Source organism: Phascolarctos cinereus, unplaced genomic scaffold (assembly GCF_003287225.1).
Source record: "Phascolarctos cinereus isolate Bilbo 61053 unplaced genomic scaffold, phaCin_HiC Scaffold_4;HRSCAF=312, whole genome shotgun sequence".
In the NCBI taxonomy this organism is placed as follows: domain Eukaryota; kingdom Metazoa; phylum Chordata; class Mammalia; order Diprotodontia; family Phascolarctidae; genus Phascolarctos; species Phascolarctos cinereus.
In genome coordinates, this window is record NW_027555847.1 from 266,970,693 (window position 1) to 266,990,889 (window position 20,197).

Below are 20,197 nucleotides of genomic sequence, written 5' to 3' on the forward strand. Positions count from 1 at the left end.
ATGATGTCCGTGTCAGGCACTGTGCTAAGGGCTATATAAATAGTCTCTCATTTAATCTTCATAACAACCTTATGGTGGAGGTACTATTACAATCATCATTTTACAGTGGAAACAGAGGTTAAGTGACCTACCTGCCTAGGAACACACAGGAGTAAGTGTCTGAGGCTGGATTTGAACTCAGGTCCTCCTGACTCCAGGACCATCCACTGTACCACCTAGCTGTTTGATACATTCTATCTACTATACCACCTACCTGCCAATGTTTATTGCCTCTTCCCTTGACTATCCTCTCTTACCCTCCTCCCTGCCTTTTTTTCCTTAATATATATATAAATATATGCACACACATCTAGCCTTCAATTTTTACACATCTAGCTGAGAGAATCCCAGAATCCTGAGTTCATTGCAGCTCTTTAGATGCCAGAAAGGTGTAGTTTTACTTAACAAATATCACACAATAAGCATTTTCTGGGTGTTTATGAGCTATTTACCAAGGAGAATGATTGATATAAGGGAAAGACCTCTATTCTAAGAGCCAGAAGGCAAGGGTTTGAGAACCATTTCTGACATTTCTTAGCAGTGTGACCTTAGGCCAATAATCTGAGCTCTTTGAGCTACAGTTTGCCTATGAATAAAATGAGGTTAAACATGATATCCAAGGTTAATTCTAGCTTTTATCATTCAGTTAAGATTTTTCATATTGAATATATTTCAACTATTCATTGCAAAATTTTTATATACACATATATGCGTATATATATGTATGTGTGTGTGTGTGTGTATGTGTGTGTGTGTGTGTGTGTGAATGTATACGTGTATTTTAAATCAGGAAGGTAGGTCACACAGTGGATAGAGTGCCAGGCCTACAATAAGGAAGACTCATGTCCTGAGTTCAAATTAGGCTTCAGACACTTATTAGCTGTGTGACCCTGGGCAAGTAACTTAACCTTGTTTGCCTCAATTCCTCATCTATAAAATGAGATGGAGAAAGAAATGGCAAAACACTCAAGTATCTTTGCCAAGAAAAACCCAAAAGGGGTCACAAAACGTCAGACACAACTCAACAGCATACTTTATTTTACTTCAAAACTTTCTTTCTCAGAATCAATTTCTTTAATGGTTTATGAATATTTTAATGGATCTACACAATTAATAAAAACTGTCATGTTCCTATTAAATATAGCCCAATGCCAAAAGTAGCACATTTTGTGTAAATGTACAAAGTATCATGCACAATATATTTATTACTTGTAATGTCACACTCCAGCAATATAGTTATTATGAGCAGAGATTAGAGAGTACCATCAACCAAGTCTTTGACAACAATATTACAATTAGCCTGAAGCTTAGCTATGTAGATATAACATCAAATATAAATACTGTTTATTGCTACTAATTACACTTAAGGAAGATATAAAACCACAATAAAACAGTAAATAACTGATTCAATTATAAAATACGATCCATTGCCAAATATTTTGTAGTAGAATCAAAACATCAGAATCAATTAAAAAAAAAACATGAGACTTCCATTATAAAGACCCTTAAAAAGCTATTTGTGATCTTCGTGAAGTTTTAATCTTAAGAACAGTGAATACCTTTGGAACTGATAAGTACTGGGAGAAAGGACCACAGAAGAAAGAAATATTAAAAATAAGCAAACTACACATAATATAGGCAAGGAATAAGTATGTTCACACGGAAATAAGGAAAGTATTAAGAAGATTAATCAGCCTTCAGGTGTCAAGGATAAAATGGAAAGGGAGCATTGGGAGGTAAACAGACACCAGTTAGGTGGTGTATTAATTAATAATTATTAATGTAATAATGTAAAGTAATAATTAATGTTTCAATGTATTTAATACACCTGTGTATGTATTAAAGTGTGAAGTAAAGAAGGGCCAGAGCATGGTCAGGTGAATGAGAATGGGAAATTTGAAAGAGTAATGAAGGGGTCATTACAATGGAATAAATACAAGTCTATTTGTCTAATTCCACACAATGAGACTGAATAGACAACTTCAAAATAGTTTATTTTCAATGTACAGAACTATGTGACATCACAGTATCTTATGAAAATAAACTAGCAAAAATTTAGGCTTAGAAAACAGCTTTTTCCCCAAAAAATCGCAACAGCAACCACATCACAAAATCTCCTGGCCTCTAGTCTCCCCAGTTGAGGAAATCTTTAGGATGTCACAGTGAAAACACCAGGGAAGTAGGGCTAAGGTATCTAAAAAAATTATTACACTTTTGGGGATATGAAAATTCCGGAAATGGCTACAGATGCCCTTCAGAAAGATGAAAAGCAGTTAGAGCTTCCAGTATCATCAAAATGACTGAAAAACGTTTTGATCCTGAAGATTGAGACTTTATAGCATGAACTGAACTTTTGTAGACAATAAAGATGTTGATATTACTCCTTCCCAACACCCCAACCCCTATCAAATTGAGGATTGGAAGGTCTGCTGGTCTACTCTGGGTCTTCAATCAAGGCTTTACTTACACCATTGAAGGTGGAGTTAGGTGACAAATCCTGGCTCCAGAAGGGAGATGAGAAACTATTCTCCCTTTGTCTCAGGGTCAAGGTGGTGGATCACAGTGCTGTCAGATGCTGTTGCACTGATGCTTTCTTTTGCTTAGCTGTTTTTATTTGTTACAAGGAAGGGTTCTGTGAGTGAAGGTTATTAGAAGTGACAGTGATGTATTTTTAAAAAAAAAAAAGCATTACCAAAACATTTTTAAAAGGTAGAGCTTCCCTCTTCTTTAAAATCTTCAAAAAAGGAGATCTCATCATCTCCTCTACATTGAGATTTGATTCAGATACTCCTTACTTAGACATGTATTAGGTCAGTCACATTGATTTTTAGTGTATTTAATTATTAGTGGACTTGGAGTTGTATAGTAATGCCATTTCATCAAATTCTGAGCATTACTTAATTGTTCTGTGGCTATGGATACTACTTCATTCAGGGGACCAGGATATGTGATTAAACTCCGCATTAGTGGTATAAAACATGCATTTGCCCTTTAAAGTATTAACGTTTACTAGTCTTGCATTTCAGCTGAGTTCCATAGGCCACCAACCTTCTCGAACTACTACATTTGCTCAAGTACAGCAATCACCTAGAAAGCACTGTTAACACTTTCTGCAGAAAGCCCTTAATCAGAATGTATTCATAAAATTGATTGCAAAGAAAAATAATGTCCATGACTTTAGTCTACCATGATTTTTCCCAAAAGAGCATAGATCCTTGGTTTTAAAATATCAGATTAGCTTAAAAAGAATCTCCAAAGTTTGAAATTTAGTTCACCTATTTTTAACCAGAGGAGTGGACTCTCTTCTATCAGGGTGCTGTAATGGAAAGGAGTACCACATTTGGGAATCAAAAGACTAAGGTTCAAATCCTAGCTCTGACACCTACAAGCTACAATTCACTTTCCTTTACTGAGTCTCATTTTTCTCATCTGTGAAATGGGGATAAAAATATTTGCACGGCTTATACCACAGGCCTAATGTAAAAAAGTGTTGTGAGTTATTATTCTGAGTCTAGAGTTTTAGACAGGCAGCTAGGTGGCAAACTGGATAGAGCACTGGGCTTGGAATCAGGAAGATGAGTTCAAATTCAGCCTCAGATGCTTACTAGCTGTGTGACCTTTATTTGCCTCAGTTCCTCAACTGTAAAATGGGGACACTCTGGAGTAGGAAATGGCAAACCACTCCAGTGTCTTTGCCAAGAAAACCCTATGGATGACTCCATGGGGTCACAAAAAGTCAGGCATGACTAAACAAACAATGAGTTTTAGGCATCTGGGGTCATGTTATATAGCTCATATCTACAATGAATTTTTTTACAAATTATCCCAACGTATTTATTGACAGGGTAGAAGCCTCTAAAAGCAAAATCTATACTACTACAACATTTCTATTTTCATATCTCACTAGATACAGTTAGCATCTAATACTGTAATTCTAACACAATGTTCACCAAACAATGCAAAAGTTCTCTCTCCAGATGGAAACCTATGTTAAAAAAATTAATATCTTGATTGCCTAAAGTGAGCCTGTGGCAGATGCCTTGTAAGTTTCCTTAACTAGCAGTTGACAGAACATGAAATACTTCAGATCAAAATGCAAGACAATAAGGGGACCTTTTATTCCTCAACAATTCATACCATGTTCTGAAGCAGTAGTTTTTAAAAAGAAATTTTCATACCCATTTTCCATCTTTTCCCTCTTACAAGGTCACCTGAGAGGTAAGGACACATCATCTAAACAATCATTATGCAGTTGGAATAAATTAAGAAGCAGGAGTGTGAAGCTTCCACTTCTAAGTGTACATGTACACTAGAGAGAGATTTCCCTTGGGAGACATCAGCTTAAGAAAAAAAAAACACAAGTTATCTACAGAAAGTCACTTCTCAAAAGCTGCCTGTGATTTTGTTTTAATTTGTTTTCCTTGTTCATTACTTCCCAGCTAAAAACCACATCTGTATCTTTTTTGTTCTAGTTTTTCATCTAAATTGAAAAGTTCATAAAAATGGAGCAGTGTTTTCTAGCTCATGCTACACAACAAAACAAAACAATCCACTAATTGATTCTTCTCCATTTTGTAATCAGCTTCCCTGGCACCCTAGAAGGAAAAGAAAAGAAGAAAAATTGGTTTAGAAAAAAGGAATCCAGAGCAGTGTGGCAAATCCTAACTTGATTCATGTCTGCAAAATAAATCAGTGTTTAAGACTAGATTAGATCTTAACATAATTGTTTAAAGTCAAGGGACTGAAAGACATCGTTTGTCAGTCAGTCAATAAAAATTTATTTAGCACCTGCTATGTGCCAGGCACTGTGCTATGTGCTGGGGGATAAAAAAGAAAGGCAAAAGGTAGTCCCTGTCCTCAAGGGACCCACAATCTAATGTGTGAGATAACAAGCAAGTAAATAGGTACAAACAAGCTCTATATAGGGTAAATAGGAAGAAAATGAAAGGGAATACACTTCAAGTAAGAGGAGTTTCTATAAAAGAAAAAAAAATAGGATCTTAGCTGAGACTTACAGGAAGCCAGGAAAGCTAGGAGGAGAAAGAAGGAGGTACGGTCCAGGCACGGGGGACAGCCAGAGAAGATGATTAAAGCCAAGAGATAGTGTCTTGTTTATAGAATAGCAAAGAGGTCAGTGTTACTGTATCAAAGAATATGTGGTGAACCAACTTAGCTGGACTCCCTAACTCAATGGATTTTCACGCTTATCTATCCTTCCTGATTTCTTTTTTAATGAACACCATCTACTCATGAATAAAAGGAAACATTCCACCATTTACAAATAGCGTCAAACTTGTCTCTGTTTGATTTCTTCTCATTCACAATCAAACAAGCATTTACCGAGAATCTACCATGTGCCAGACACTGTGCTGAGATACAAAGACAAAAGTGAAACAATCTCTGCCCTCAGGGAGATTACATTCTACTAGAAGAACCAACATGTACATCACATCCACACAAAGCCTTGTTGCTGAGACAGGTGATTCACAGGTGGATGCTTCTCTGATGGATATTCTCACTCAGGTCAGAGGGAATACATCCTATCCCAGGGAGAAAAATAAGCAGTTCCTTCAAGTTATTTGAGCCATGCACGGTTCCTACCCCCTTCTAAAAGCTTCCAAGCACAGAGTCCAGAGTAACATGGAGATGGCTCATAACGTGACATCCTATATTCCCTCAGGACCAACCTCTCCTGGTGGTTGGCCACTAATCAAGGATAGACTTGCCAGTTATACAAAAGATGTTTCGTGCCAACAATATTTAGACTGAGGCATGAGTGTAGCCACATGAGAAACAGAGTGAGAGAAATAATTATTAATAATCAATTACTTGGGGAGATCTGGGGTTCTCCCCTTTTTTCTACCGTCCTGATTTTGAAAGGTTAAGTCTCTCAAAGGACTGATGATGATGATGAGGTTGGGCTGATTTTCCTTGTTCAGGCTCCACTCATATGGAATAGCCATTGTGTTCTGGCCAAACTTATACCAGGCATAAATTGTTTGAATAGACTGCCCAAGGCTGGGGGTGGTCTGGGTATAGAGATAGTTTCTCTGTCCAAGGATGATACGATGCTACCCTCAACCTCTCATTGTAATATTCATTCTCTCATTAATTGTTAACCTATCAGAGTTGATTGTGACTCTTCTTCCAAAAGAACACATAAGCCCTGAGCCCCCCCCTCCCCATGATTGTCTTTGGTCTAAGAGAGATGGCCAAATGACCATCCTTTCATTAATAAGCACGCTGGCCTTATTAATAAAATGATTAAATTACCCAGAATTTATGTCTCTCAAACCTTTTGCCACAATAGTTATAACCAGGCTTCTCACATCCCTCACAATCCACAATCAAGCTACGTGCTTGGGCAGAATGTGGCAAAAAGGAACCTGAGCCTCATTTCCATACCCCCAAACCTCCTCAGTTAAGAAAGACAGAATGGGGATAAGACAGGCTATAGATTTCAATTAGGTTTCAGATCCCTAAGAAAGAAATAATTCCAAGGCATGGTCACAAAGTGACAGTGCCTACTGACTGCCACTCCTTGGTGTCTCCAGGAGAAAAATAACTTGGTTCAGGATCTTGCCAAAGATTCCATAAAACTCCTAGAGTAAGACAAACATTCCCAAAGAGAGGTGATAAAATTATGATATCACTGCTCTACAACCAAAAGCACTGCCAGCTAGGAAGGAGCTCAAGTGGAGAGTGATGAAGCTTCTGGTCAATGATGAATTCTTGGATACCCATTTTATCAACCTCACCTCCTAAGCTAAGTCTCTCCCTTCAGAAGTACACTACTAAATTGGTGTATCTATGTTATAGCCCAGATAAACCAACATGGTACGTTTCCCAAACACCAAATCATCAAATAGCAATGAAGATCTCTCATGGTTGGTATGTTACCTTTTAATAGCTAATTCACTCTGGTGTAGTGAGCTATTTACTTCTAGCAGCAATATTTCAACCAGGTATTTTTCATGCCCTAATTGAGGAAACAATTCTCAATCTTCTCTAAGACCACAAGTTGAGGAAGTCAATTTTACTCAGCACTTTTTGGAAATGAACAACCTTAGGGGTCAAATCTCCCAAGTCTCTGGAGAATATGAGGGGCACAGATAAATTGAAAAGCTGCCCAAGTTGGTTGAACAGAAAGGTTAGAGATTATGATCTAAGAGATTCAGTTGATAGAAAGGAAGAAGAGGAGATTTGTGAAGGATGATAACTTTTTTTCAAGTATTTTCAAGTATCTCATTGATTCTTATGCAGAAGAGGAATAAGCTGTAGTCAATCAACTAGCATGAAGGCCTATGATGTAGTAGGCACCATGTGCTCAGTATTGGCAATACTAAGAAAGGCAAAACACAAAGCCTCCTCTCTAAGAGCTCATAGTCTAATGAAAAAGACAATGGTCACAAACAAGTAGTATCCAGGACAAAGTGAGGATAATCAATGGCGGGAGGACACTTGCCTTAAGGGAGGTTGAGAAAGGCTTTTTACAGAAGGTGTGACATCAGCCAAAATCTGAAAGAAGCCAGGGGTAGAGATGAGGACAGAGAGAGTTCCAGGCATGAGAAATAGCAAGTGAAAACTCTTGGAGTCAGGAGATAGGGTGTCTTGTTTGAGGAACAGCCAGGAGGCTGGATTAAAAAGTATGTGGTAGGGAGTAAAATAGAAGAAGACTGGGAAGATGGGAGAGGACTAGGTTATGAAGGGCTTTGGAAGACAGAGGATTTTATATTTGATTCTGAAGAAAAGGGAGCAATTGGAGTTTATTGAGTGGGAGAATATCATGGTCAGACCTCTGCATTAGGAAGACCACTTTGACAGCTGAGTGGAGGATGGACAGGTATGAGGAGAGATTCAGCTGTAGGCCTGTGTTCAGACACTGAGGGCTGAACTGGGAGAAATGGGTGAAAGTTGCAAAGAAGCAAGGAATTATGTACAGAACCATTTCCTAACAAATGGAGGTAAATGGTCAAGGAATATAAACAATTCTCAAAGGAAGAAATCCAAGTGGTTTATGGACACACGAAAAAAAATGCTCCAAATTACTAATAATTAGAGAAATGTAAATTAAAGAAATTCTGAGGTTTCACTTCACACCCATCAGATTGGCAAAGTTGACCAAAATTAAAGAAAAAAGAAAAGAAAATGGCAAATGTTGGAAGAAAACAGGCACATGGATGAACTGTTGGGGGAGATGTAAATTAGTCTAGTGACTCTGGAAACCGATTAGGAACCATGCCCCAGGAGTCACTACATTGTGCATACATACCCTCTTTCATCATTTTTTTCTTCCTGACAGGCATCTCATATCTCTCTGTCTCTATCTGTCTCTGTTTCTGTGTCTGTTTCTCTCACTCTGTCTCTGTCTGTCTCTCTCTCTCTCTCTCTCTCTCTCTCTCTCTCTCTCACTCTGTCTCCCTCTGTCTCTCTCTCTTTCTCTGTCTGTCTCTCTCTCTGTCTCTGTCTCTCTCTCTATCTCTTTCTCCCTTTCTCTCATTGGTAGGTGTGAAGCCTGCATGGTCTTATATCTACAAATTCCCAACCGGGCCAAAAAATAATCTAGTTCTAGCCTATCTGCAGGAATGCTCAAGTGTCTTATGTCTCAAAGGTTACTCTTAAGAATTATATTTTTGGGGAAGCTAGATGGCACAGTGGATAGAGCACTGGCCCTAAAGTCAGGAAGACCTGAGTTCAAATCTGGCCTCAGTACAAACATCTGACACTTACTAGCTGAGTGACCCTGGGCAAATCACTTAACCTCAATTGCCTCTGTGTGTGTGTGTGTGTGTGTGTGTGTGTGTGTGTGTGTGTATTCTCATTTTCTTGAAGTCATTTTATATGGATTTCCATGTTTGTAGTGAACTAGTTCCTGAATGGACTTCTCTGTCCACACATATATGTCTTTTGGAGTACCTGTCTATTTCCTTAGTGTGGTTCAGCTACTCAAATTTCCTGTATTCCCTTCTTTATAGATTCCAAGTGAAAGGGATACACCAAATTCCTTTCCAGAGCAGCAACCTAAATAGGAGATATCGACACCAGTGAGATTATAGATCCATCTAAGTATATGTCATAATAATAGTCAGGTTACCTCATTAAATGTCATCATCTGATGCTATGAAGTTCATTTTTTTGTATTTATTCGGATCTGTAACCTTTATTGTACCATAGGATTGTGTCTCCCCCACCATGTTAGTGGCATGGCACTGGTACACCCCTTCATCCTCCTTTGTCAGAGGGTTTATCTAGAAAAAAGATATGAGAAAGCACAATGGTAAACACATTTATAACACAATAAATATTTTATTAAATAAACCAATAAATTAATATTAACAAATATTTTATAAACTAATTCCATGAATTAACATTAATATTTTATTAGATAATTTAATAAACTAAGAAATTGATATTAATAATTTTTTATTAATTGTGAGCACTTAATATTTTAATTGAATCCAATTGAATAATACCAAGGAATCTAACAATTAGACTTCTCAGAAGAAATGAAAATCTGTTTGAAATCCTCTATAAAAATGAAATCTTCAGATTCTTTACAGTTGGTCAGGATCTAAAAGACAAGATTGTGAACATCTTTCCTCCTATTATTCTTTCTTCTGAGAAAAAGCAAATGTTTGTCTTATTTTTTAAAGACACATTAACTTCATTTTGTCCATCTCATCTGGACCACAGAGAGGTTGCCAAATCTTACATAATGAACACAGGTAAGACTTGAATAGTAAGTCCTTAATAAATATTTGTTGAATTGAATTGTTTGCATGAAACCTTCAAGGGCATTCGTGTCAATTATATAAAAGCAGTGGAAAAGGCAGCTTTGAAGGTTTATTGACAACCTTTCTACTGTGAATGAGCAAATTCAGCTGCCCAGGGAAATCCCCATCCACCCACTCTTTTCACTTCAGCAGACTCTTACTATCATCCAGACTTTATTTCCTCTCCCTTCATTGCCCTACTTTGTACTTGAAGTTTAATAACATGAGTGAATAAATGAATGAACTAATGAATGAATAAAAACATTTGTTAAATGCTTACTATATGCCAAGTACTGTGCTAAATTGGGAACACAAATGCAAAAATGAGACAGGGCAGCAGGGGCCAAGGGTGGGTGCAAGCAAAAGTGATACTCACCAAAACCCAACCTGTACTCTCATGTTTGGATGGACCACCACGAACCTGGACAGCCATGTTAACTCGGTCTCCTGGCAACTCCTCCAGCAACTTGACTCCCTTGGGAGACTCTGTGATCTATAAAAGTAATAATAATCAGTCAAAATTTGCATGAAGAGGTTTGGATAGCCAGCATGCCACCAACATCTTCATCAGCTGTCCAAACCCTAGTTCATGACTATGGGTGTGCAAAAAATGTTTCATGGATTTCATGGTAGTTTTGGCACGCATCAGTTGCTTGTAGTACTATGAGTGTTTATGAGTTATAGTTTTTACTCTTATGAAAATTCTTGTTCAAAACTTTGTTTTGATCAGGCTGCTTTCTATAAATGTAAGCCAAATTCTGCATCTGAATTATTACCCTAGTTGAAAAAAGAAAAAATTGTTAAATGCCATTATCTTACAAGTTTGCAACAAAGCTTGAGATTTTAAGAGGTATATTTTAATCTGTGCAATTCTCACAAGGTACCTCGTACTTCTGAGACAAAAGGAAAGTTCCTAAGATGTAAGATCATGGATTTAGATCCAGAAAGGTCATTAGAGGTAGTTTTATCAGTCATTTTATAGATGAAAAATAGAGATGAGAGAGGTCAGTGCCATGCTCGAGGTCACATGGGGCCCAGAAAGCTATGGGACAAGTTATGTGGAAGAACTCTGATTTTGAATTAAAGTCTGTCAAAATCAACACTATCAATTAAGTACTAGCAATTGCTCAGAGGGCATATTGGTCAAACAGAGGGACAAAATATCTTCATCTGAGTCAAGAGTTCTGATTAGAAGCATTTTCCAGATGGTGTGTGTGTGTATATATATATATCTATAGATATATTTATAGATAGATATATCTATAGATATAGATATCTATATCTATATCTATATCTATATCTATATCTATATCTATATCTATATCTATATCTATATATCTATATCTATATCTATATACATACACATATATATCATGACCCAAAAGGTTCTATTGCAATTTTAAGCTTTAATAGTTTAAATGGTTTACTAAACTATTAATAGCTTATTTTAAAAATTAAGATTTAAAGGGCAGGTGGGTGGCACAGTGGATAGAGCCCTGGCCCTGCAGTCAGGAGGACCTGAGTTCAAATTTGGGCTCAGAAATTTGCTAGCTTTGTGACTCTGGGCAAGTCACTTAGCTCCAATTTTCTGCTCCACAGAAAGTTAAGCTTTAATAGCTTCAAGTTGCAGTAAGACTTTGGGGATACCCTGTATGGCAAAAAATAAAGAATAAATTAAGGGCAATTAGGCTTGATGAAACATTTCTACTAAATACAAGAAAAATGATATTTCATTCAGGAACATTGGAGAGCAGGCAGTTTTCAGGACATGTGTATCACAGTGAAAAGGAAAACTGAGGTAATGATAAGAACATATGAAAAGCTCAGTTGGTCAGCAGTTTGGATTTATGGGGTACCCAATAGCTATTCCCTCCCCCTCCATTTTTTTTAAATAATAATGACTTTTAAAAACAAATGTTACTTGGTGTTTGTGACACATTGAAAGGGAAAAGTAGCACCAGATAGGTAACTATTTTTGCATGTTACATTATGTGAATATAAGTGTGTAGATGTCTTTGACCAATAGATTTGGGACCCCCAATATTTAGACCAACCACCCCAGAATGTAAATATTTGCAAAACTCTATTTTTGCTCTACTCTTTAGAGGCTGGAATCCTTTCTTTAAAATATCTCCAATAGTGATGAGCCTTCATCTTTATGGAATAGATTTGATTTTTAGAAACAGACAAAAATGATTCAGGGCCAAAACTGATCCAATACATACTTCAAATTATATATTTAATTTAATATATGTAATTTATATATATATATATATTATTAATATTATAATATTAAGCTTTAGCCTCAATAATGGAGATGTATAAAGGATAAATTGGAGGTCATCTAAGAAGGAAGGTACTAGGGAGATCAATAGAGATCTTTTGTAGAAAGTAGAAGGAAACTTTAAAAAGTACTTTTAAGTGTCTATAATATACCAGGCCCTGTGCTAAGTGCTTTACAAACATTACCTCATTTCATCCTCACAATAACCGTGGGAGGTAGATGTTATTACCATCCCCATGTTACAATTGAGGGAAGTGAGGCAGGCAGAGGTTAAGTGACTTGCACATGGTCACACAGTAAGTGTCTAAGACCTGATTTGAACTAGGGTCTTCCTGACTCCAGGCCAAATGCTCTATTCATTCAGCCACCTGGCTGCCTCTTTATGCCTTAATTTCTTCTTTCATTTTTAATTCTTTGTTAAAAGGGATGGCATATAAGCCAGTGTAGGTTATTTTTGTTACCATAGCACCCCAAATAACACCTGTGATACCCACCACGTACACACATTGTGAAAACCTGTACGACACTGGTCTTGTCAATGTTCTCTGACATACCTTCCTCCAGGTGATGACTGGTGTTGGAACAGCCTTCACTTCACAGGACAGGTAGACTTGGGCCCCAGTTACATTGTGAATCTTTTTAGGTGGCAGAACAATCACAGGAGCTGGAGAGAAAATAGGTGAATAAAACCATCAATATGACAAATTCTCTGTATGCTATGCCAGTCTTAAAGTACCAAGTCTATCCTTCCTTCTCCCCCCAATCTCACCTTGCTCAGACTCTCTCCATACTTTTCCAACTAAGGCTGGATACAATAAGAACAAGAATACTAATAATAAGACCTCAAATTTTGATAGCACTTCAAGGTTTTCAAAGGGCTTTTACACATCTGAATCAGAGTAGAACAAAATCCAAGCACATTCCCAAACTTGGGGTAGGTTTATTTTTAGTTTGTTTTATTTGTTATTTTAAAGCATTCCTCCTTAGCACCAAAATTTAGGACAAATGTAGACAATCCCCCAAAATGGTAATTAACTATAGAGAAGGCCTTGGGAGGGAAAGGGAAAGAGGTATTTATTAAGTACCTACCATGTGTCAGGGACTGAACTAAGCGCTTTACAAATAATATCTTATTTGATCCTCACAGGTAGGTATTAGTATGCTCCCCATTTTACAGGAAAGAAAACTGAGCAAAACAAGGTTAAATGGCTTGGCCAGAGTTACACAACCAGTAAGTGTCTGAGGTCACGTTGGAATTCAGGTCCTCTACTGAATGTGCCACTTCTATTGAATGTTGCCTTAGCCACCAAAAACAGAAGTTTTAATCTGTGTGTTAGACACATAGATAGCAAAAACAATTGAAGGATTAAAGGAGTTGTGTTCTTCAAGTAGTATTTTAGAAGTGAAGATGTTAAAATAATTTCAGTAAATGTTATTAAAGTTAATTGTTAAAACACTAGCGTAAGATGACTCTAAGATAAGATGACAGTGACTCTAGTAACATACAACTAGGTCTTGATTAGTGTGAATAATTAATCCCATGCAGGGGTCACATATATTTGAATTGCTATATAAATATAACTACTAGAAGTTATGTTTATGTAAAATATGGACATTGGTTCCACCTCAATGAAAATAAGTTTGAATTTGAAATAAGGAGATAATTTGAATAACACCACCACTTCATGGTATTCTTTATCCTCGCTAATCAGGACTTAATTGAAACATCAGAATTCATATTATTTCCTATGTCTGAACTTGGTTCCAGAAAGCTGATGATTAAACATTGCCCTCCTCAGTGGACTCTGGGTACAGATTATAACATATGCTGTCAAATTCAATTGCTCCATCTGTTTTTCTTTGTTCTATGGGAACAGGGAAGAAGGGCTATTGGGAATTGAAGTAGTGTAAAAAAAAGTCAGCAAATAAAATATATATGGTTTTGAGTGTATGCAAAACACCTTGTACTGGAATGGCCATATGTGGGATGGAGGGAAGGTGTCTCCAGGTGTTGAAAAGAACAATAATAGTGGGGGGGGGAGTGAATCACAGGCAGCTGTGGTGGTTTCCAGACTTTTCAACCCACAAATGCCAAAGACAACTTAGAAGGTCACTAGGAAGAGAGAGAGAAGCTCTGTCCCAGCCCCAGTCCCAGGGCAGCCCCATGGAAGTGGATGCTTCTTGAGCTATTGGCCCCCAGAAAGAGGGGAGATTGAGCAGCTAATCAGAGGGGGATTGAAGGGATCTTTTTGCTGGTGCTGAGGCAGGATTCTCTTGCTTTGCCCATGCTTAGATCTGGGTCACAGTTGTGGATGGCAGTCTTGGAGTGAGGAGGAGTGCTGGCATGGTGGAGCTTGTGGTGTCACTGGTGAGGTAGTCTTCCTCACAGTTCCAAGGCAGAAAAGAGCACTTTGTGGTCACTCACAGAGCACAGCACAAGCCAGAAAAGGAGTAAACACCTCACCTTTGATCATACTACCATGGAAGAACTGAAAATTTAGAGGTCCCTAGAAGTATCTCTCAAAATAGCTGCACAAAACCCCCAAAGCTTGGGATACTACATTCTCCACACTGGAAGCAGACCCCTACCTTAACAAAGAGTTTATAAGTCAAGTAATTGGCTGGGATCATGAGCAAACTACACAAAAAAAAAAACCTGAGACTGTAGAATCTTTCTTTGGTGACAAAGAAGAACAAAACATACAACCAGAAGAAGACAAAAAAGTCAAAGCTCCTACATCCAAAGCCTCCAAGAAAAATATGAATCAATCTCATGCTATAGAAGAGCTCAAAAAGGATTTTGAGAAGCACATAAGAGAAGTGGAGGAAAAACTGAGAAGAGAAATGAGAATGATGCAAGAAAATCATGAAAAACAAGTCAACAGCTTGCTAAAGGAGACCCAAAAAAATACTGAAGGAAATAACACCTTAAAAACAGCCTAACCCAAATGGCAAAAGAGATCCAAAAAGCCAACAAGGAGAAGAATGCCTTCAAAAGCAGAATTGGCCAAATGGAAAAAGAAATCCAAAATTAGATCCTTAAAAATTAGAATAGAGCAGAGCAGCTAGGTGGTGCAGTGTATACAGCACTGGCCCAGAAGTCAGGAGGACCTGAGTTCAAATCCAGCCTCAGACCAAACACTTGATACATACTAGCTACGTGACCCTGGGCAAGTCACTTCACCCCAATTGCCTAAAAAAAAATTAGAATGGAGCAAATAGAAGCTAGCAACTTTTTGAGGAATCAAGACATTGTAAAACAAAACCAAAAGAATGAAAAAGTAGAAGAAAATGTGAAATATCTCACTGGAAAAACAACTGACCTGGAAAATAGATCCAGGAGAGATAATTTAAAAATTATTGGCCTATCTGAAAGCCATGATCAAAAAAAAGAGACTAGTCACCATCTTTCAAGAAATTATAAAGGAAAACTGCCTTGGCATTCTAGAACCAGAGGGTAAAATAGCCATGGAAAGAATCCACCAATCACTTCCTGAAAGAGATCCTCAAAGGAAAACTCCTAGGAATATTGTAGCCAAATTCCACAGTTCCCAGGTCAAGGAGAAAATACTGCAGGCAGCCAGAAACAATTCAAGTATTGTGGAAACACAATCAGAATAACACAAGACTTAGCAACTTCTACATTAAGGAATCAGAGGGCTTGATATATAATATTCTGGAGGTCAAAGTAGAGAGGATTACAGCCAAGATTTACCTACCCATAAAAACTGAGTATGATCCTTTTGAGGAAAAAAAATTGACATTCAGTGAAATAGAGGACTTTCAAGTATTCTTCAAGAAAAGACCAGAGCTGAATAGAAAATTCATCTTTCAAATACAAGACTCAAGAGGAGCAAGAAGAAGTAAACAGGGAAGAGAAATCATGAGGGACTTATTAAGGTTGAACTGTTTGCATTCCTTCGTGGAAAGATGATATTTGTAACTCATGAGACCTTCATCACTGTTACGGTAGTGGGAGGGAGAAAAATTATATGTAGATAGATAGATAGATAGATAGATAGATAGATAGATAGATAGATAGATAATGGATGGATGGATGGATAGATAGATAGATAGATAGATAGATAGATAGATAGATAGATAGATAGATAGATAGATGGTACAAGATAAGTTGAAGATGAAGGGGTGATATCTGGAGAATAAAATTAAGGGGTGAGAGAGGATTATACTGGGAGAAGGAAAAAGGAAGAGGTAGAAAGGCATAAATTATCTCACATAAAATAGACAAGAAAAGGCTTTTACAGTGGAGGGGAAGTGAGGGAAGGTGAGAGAGAATGAGTGAGTCTTATCCTCATTGGATTTGGCTTAAGGAGAGAATAATATACACACTCAATTGGGCATGGAAATCTATCTTACCCTACAGGAAAATAGGAGGGAAGGGGATAAGAGAGCAGGGGGAGGAGGGTAATGATAGAGGGAAGGGCATATTAGGGAAGGGGTAATCAGAAGGAAACACTTCTGAGGAGAGATAGGGTCAAAAGAAAGAATAAATGGGGGCAGGATAGGATAAAGGGAAATATAGTTAGTTTTTCACAACATGACTACTATGGAACTGTTTTGTATGACTACACATGTATAACCTGTATCCAGTTGCTTCCTTTCTCAATGAGAGTCGGTGGGGAGGGAGGAAGAGAGAAAATTTGGAACCCCAAGTTTTAAAAACAGATGTTAAAAATTGCTTTCACATGCAACTGGCAAGTGAGATATACAGGCAATGGGGTATAGAAATCTATCCTGCCCTGCAGCAGATAGAAGGGAGGGCAGATTAGGGGAAGGGGTATTCAGAATAAACACTATCTTGGTGTGGGGGGAGGGATGAGATGGGGAGAAAATTTGGGACTCAAAATCTTGCAGAAATCAATGAAAACTAAAAATAAATTAATGAATTTTTAAAAATGGTAACTTTTTAAAAAATAGTAGTCCCAGCCAAATTTGTCAATAAAAGTGGAGAAGAGGAAAGAAGCCTAATTATTTTCACCTGAAGAAAAATGCACCTCTAGTTAGAACTACCATATTTGTGTTTACATAATATAGTGTTGCTAAAACAGTAACAGAACTATTCTCCTAATGTCAGATTAGATTAAGTTTAGATTTACATTTCTAGGCTTTGTACCCACAATTAAGCACCAGCTGACCAAGTAAGACTCAGTAAGCAAAGGCTACCGCTACTCCTGACCTACCACAATAACTCTTGACTTGATAAATCTGTTGCTCACCCCAGAGCCTGATAAGGACATGGAGGAATGAAGAGGAGGAGGCAATGCAGATGAAAAGAGGATCTCATTAACATTTTCTTTGATAAAATAAATTATTGTATTATGATTTGTCCTTTGTCCCACTAATTCTTTTGGATTATATTGCTGTATATACGTCATCTCATCTGATCCTCACAACCCTGAATGGTAGGTATGATGATTATCCCCATTTTACAGAAAAGGAAATGGAAGATGAGGGATGTTAAATGATTTGCTCAGGGTCACACAATGAATAACTGTCTGAGGTGGGATTCTCTATTGGACTGAGGTCAATAAAAGATACATTTACTATTTCTACTTTTCTGTATTTGTTCATGAGGTGTTTTTAATAATCTAGAATATAGTCAATTTTTGTTAAAAAAAAAAAAGACACGAAAACATGAGAAATTTCTCTCTTCTTTTTCATTCTTATTCCCATTTCCACAAACTACCAAAAGTCTGTCATATTGAATTTTTCTTAAATTCAAATTAGATCTTTGGCATTTTTCTTATTTAGCTTTCTCTTATATCTGTCTACATCTGAAAGGAGCACATTGAAGTCTCCAATGATAATTGTTTATTTCTCCCTGTCAAGCCAAGTCAACAAGTATTTGTTAAAAACAGACTAGATACCTGCCCTGTGCTAAGTGCTACAGATACAGAAGAAGACAAAAACAATTCTAGTCCTCAAAGAGCTCACATTATAATGAGGGAAGGACATTATATGCCACCAATTATGTTAATTCAAGCTACATACAAGGTAAATGTGAGATAGTGTCAGAAGGAAGTTATTGGTATTGAGAGGGCCTGAGAAAAGCTTCTCACCCAAGGTGATATTTCTGCTGAGGCCAAGTAGGTGAAAATGATGAGGGAGAGCATTCGACACATATGGGACCTCCAGGAAAAAAAAAAAAAGGAATGGCTTTTTCCTATCCAGGAGACTTGACCTAAGACACCAAAGTAAAAATACTGGTCCTACCCATGATGAAGCATACTATTCACCTCCAGAGAAAGAACTGATACTATCTGAATACAAACTGAATCATGCTATTTTTCTCTTTCTTTCCTTCTTTCTTTTTTTAAATTTGAGTTTTCTTATACAAAATGACTAAAATGAAAATGTTTTACATGACTGCACATGTATAACCTATATCAAATTGCTTACCATCTCTGGGAGGGGGAGGGTAGGGAGAGGATAGAATTTAGAACTCAAAAAAATTTTTAAAGGTTTAAAAATTATTTTAACATGTAATTGGTGTGAAAATAAAATACATATTTTTAAAATAAAGGCCTAACCATCAAAAAACACTAGTCCTAGATAGGCAGGTTGAGCCTGGGATCCCATTCTCCCTGTGTGTCCCGTCCCTTCTTACTATCCTAGATGAGATAATCAAGCTGGGATTCCATTGGCGATCAGATTGCCTATGATACCATAATTCTGGACTTGGACTCTACCTTCTTCCACAGTCATTGATGGAGTGAGCAGGTGAATAGGTTCAAGATTCACTCCCAATCCCAATATTGAAGTTTGATGTACCAGGGTCAAATATTTCTCCACTCCCTAATCAGAGTCCAGACACTGTACCCTGCCACATCCTCCTTCCCCCTTCTCTCCAATAAATGAATAGTATCTGCTATCTTTCACAGTACTGGACTCATACTAGAAACCAAGCCCAACCTTGCTCTGCCACTATGAAGTGAAGCCAATTCTAGGCCACAGTCCAAATCTAGGACCTAGAGCCAGGACCAAGCCCTGTCCCTTCCATAATCCTTAAGTGGGAAGCTGAGCCATGTCTAGGCCTTGCTTTCTGCTGCAGTTCTAGACAGGTTAAAGGATCTGGAAATTGAGCTCCATGGCCCTGAAGTAAGGATGCTATACTCTGTACCCTGCCTCCTCCCCACAGTTCTGAATGAGACAGTATGGATAGAGGGATGGAAGCAGAGCCCCCTTGGTACTAACTCACATATGTAGTTTGTAGAAACGGTGGTGGGCTTTTGAGGGGGAGGGTTTGGGAATAGGAGGTGATAGGAATTAGGCTATCCTCACAGTTGTTTATTTCAATACAGAAGGGTTAAATTTTCATGGTGCTCAAGGTCAGTGGTGACAAACTCAACTAGAAACAGATCCCCATGGGACATGCTTATATTCTTTTTAAAAAAAAGCCACAACTGAGCATTATGTATGTTTTATTGTATTTTTATTTATTTTGTTAAACATTTGCTAATTATGTTTTAATTTGGTTCAGGCCATTAGTTTGACACAGCTGCTTAAGGTTTTTTGAGGGGGGAGAGGGCATGGTAGAAACCTTTCATGTGGCCATCTTGGCCACAAGTGTCATTCCTGTTTTTCTCCTCCCAACAAACACCCTCCATTGTGCCTTCCTCTCTCATTCCATCTGCCTTCCAAGCTCTCTTTGTTTTCATTTTCCATTATGAACTTCTGCCAACTGGGGGGTCTGAAGGGAACATTTTCCCCTCACTTTCCCTCCCCTTTTACTCTCAGTACTGGAGAGTCACCATCAGGTGTCACAAAGGCTGGTTAAGAGAGAAATAGATGATAGAAGACTGTGTTTGTGAACTTCTGATTTCAGTGTAACAAATGGAGATGACATGAACAGATTCAGGATGCAATCACATTGGGAAACCTGGAAATGCGTTGGTGTTAAACCTTTATCAAAAAGATACTTGAAAACCCTCACAAAATGATGGCATTTTCAAGCCTGTTATGGTATTTACTATTGTTTGAATGTCTTGAATTTTCAAATATTCATGCATTTTATTTTCAGTCCCCCTCCTTCACACACACACACACACACACACACACACACACACACACACAGTCTTTG

The 20,197-nt window shown here is 37.7% G+C and overlaps 1 protein-coding gene across 1 annotated transcript in view; it reads right to left on the reverse strand.

Annotated features, from left to right (window-relative positions):
* Window positions 1-1,054: 1,054 nt before the first annotated feature.
* IGFBPL1 (insulin like growth factor binding protein like 1) overlaps window positions 1,055-20,197 on the reverse strand; it is a 66,973-nt gene continuing 47,830 nt past the window's right edge. Inside the window, exons 2-5 of the mRNA XM_021004599.2 lie at window positions 12,651-12,760; window positions 10,189-10,305; window positions 9,134-9,287; window positions 1,055-4,634 (exon numbers count right to left, since the gene is read on the reverse strand). Of these exons, the coding sequence (XP_020860258.1) occupies window positions 9,138-9,287; window positions 10,189-10,305; window positions 12,651-12,760 (377 nt within the window). The 3' untranslated portion in view covers window positions 1,055-4,634; window positions 9,134-9,137. The remainder of the gene's footprint in view (window positions 4,635-9,133; window positions 9,288-10,188; window positions 10,306-12,650; window positions 12,761-20,197) is intronic.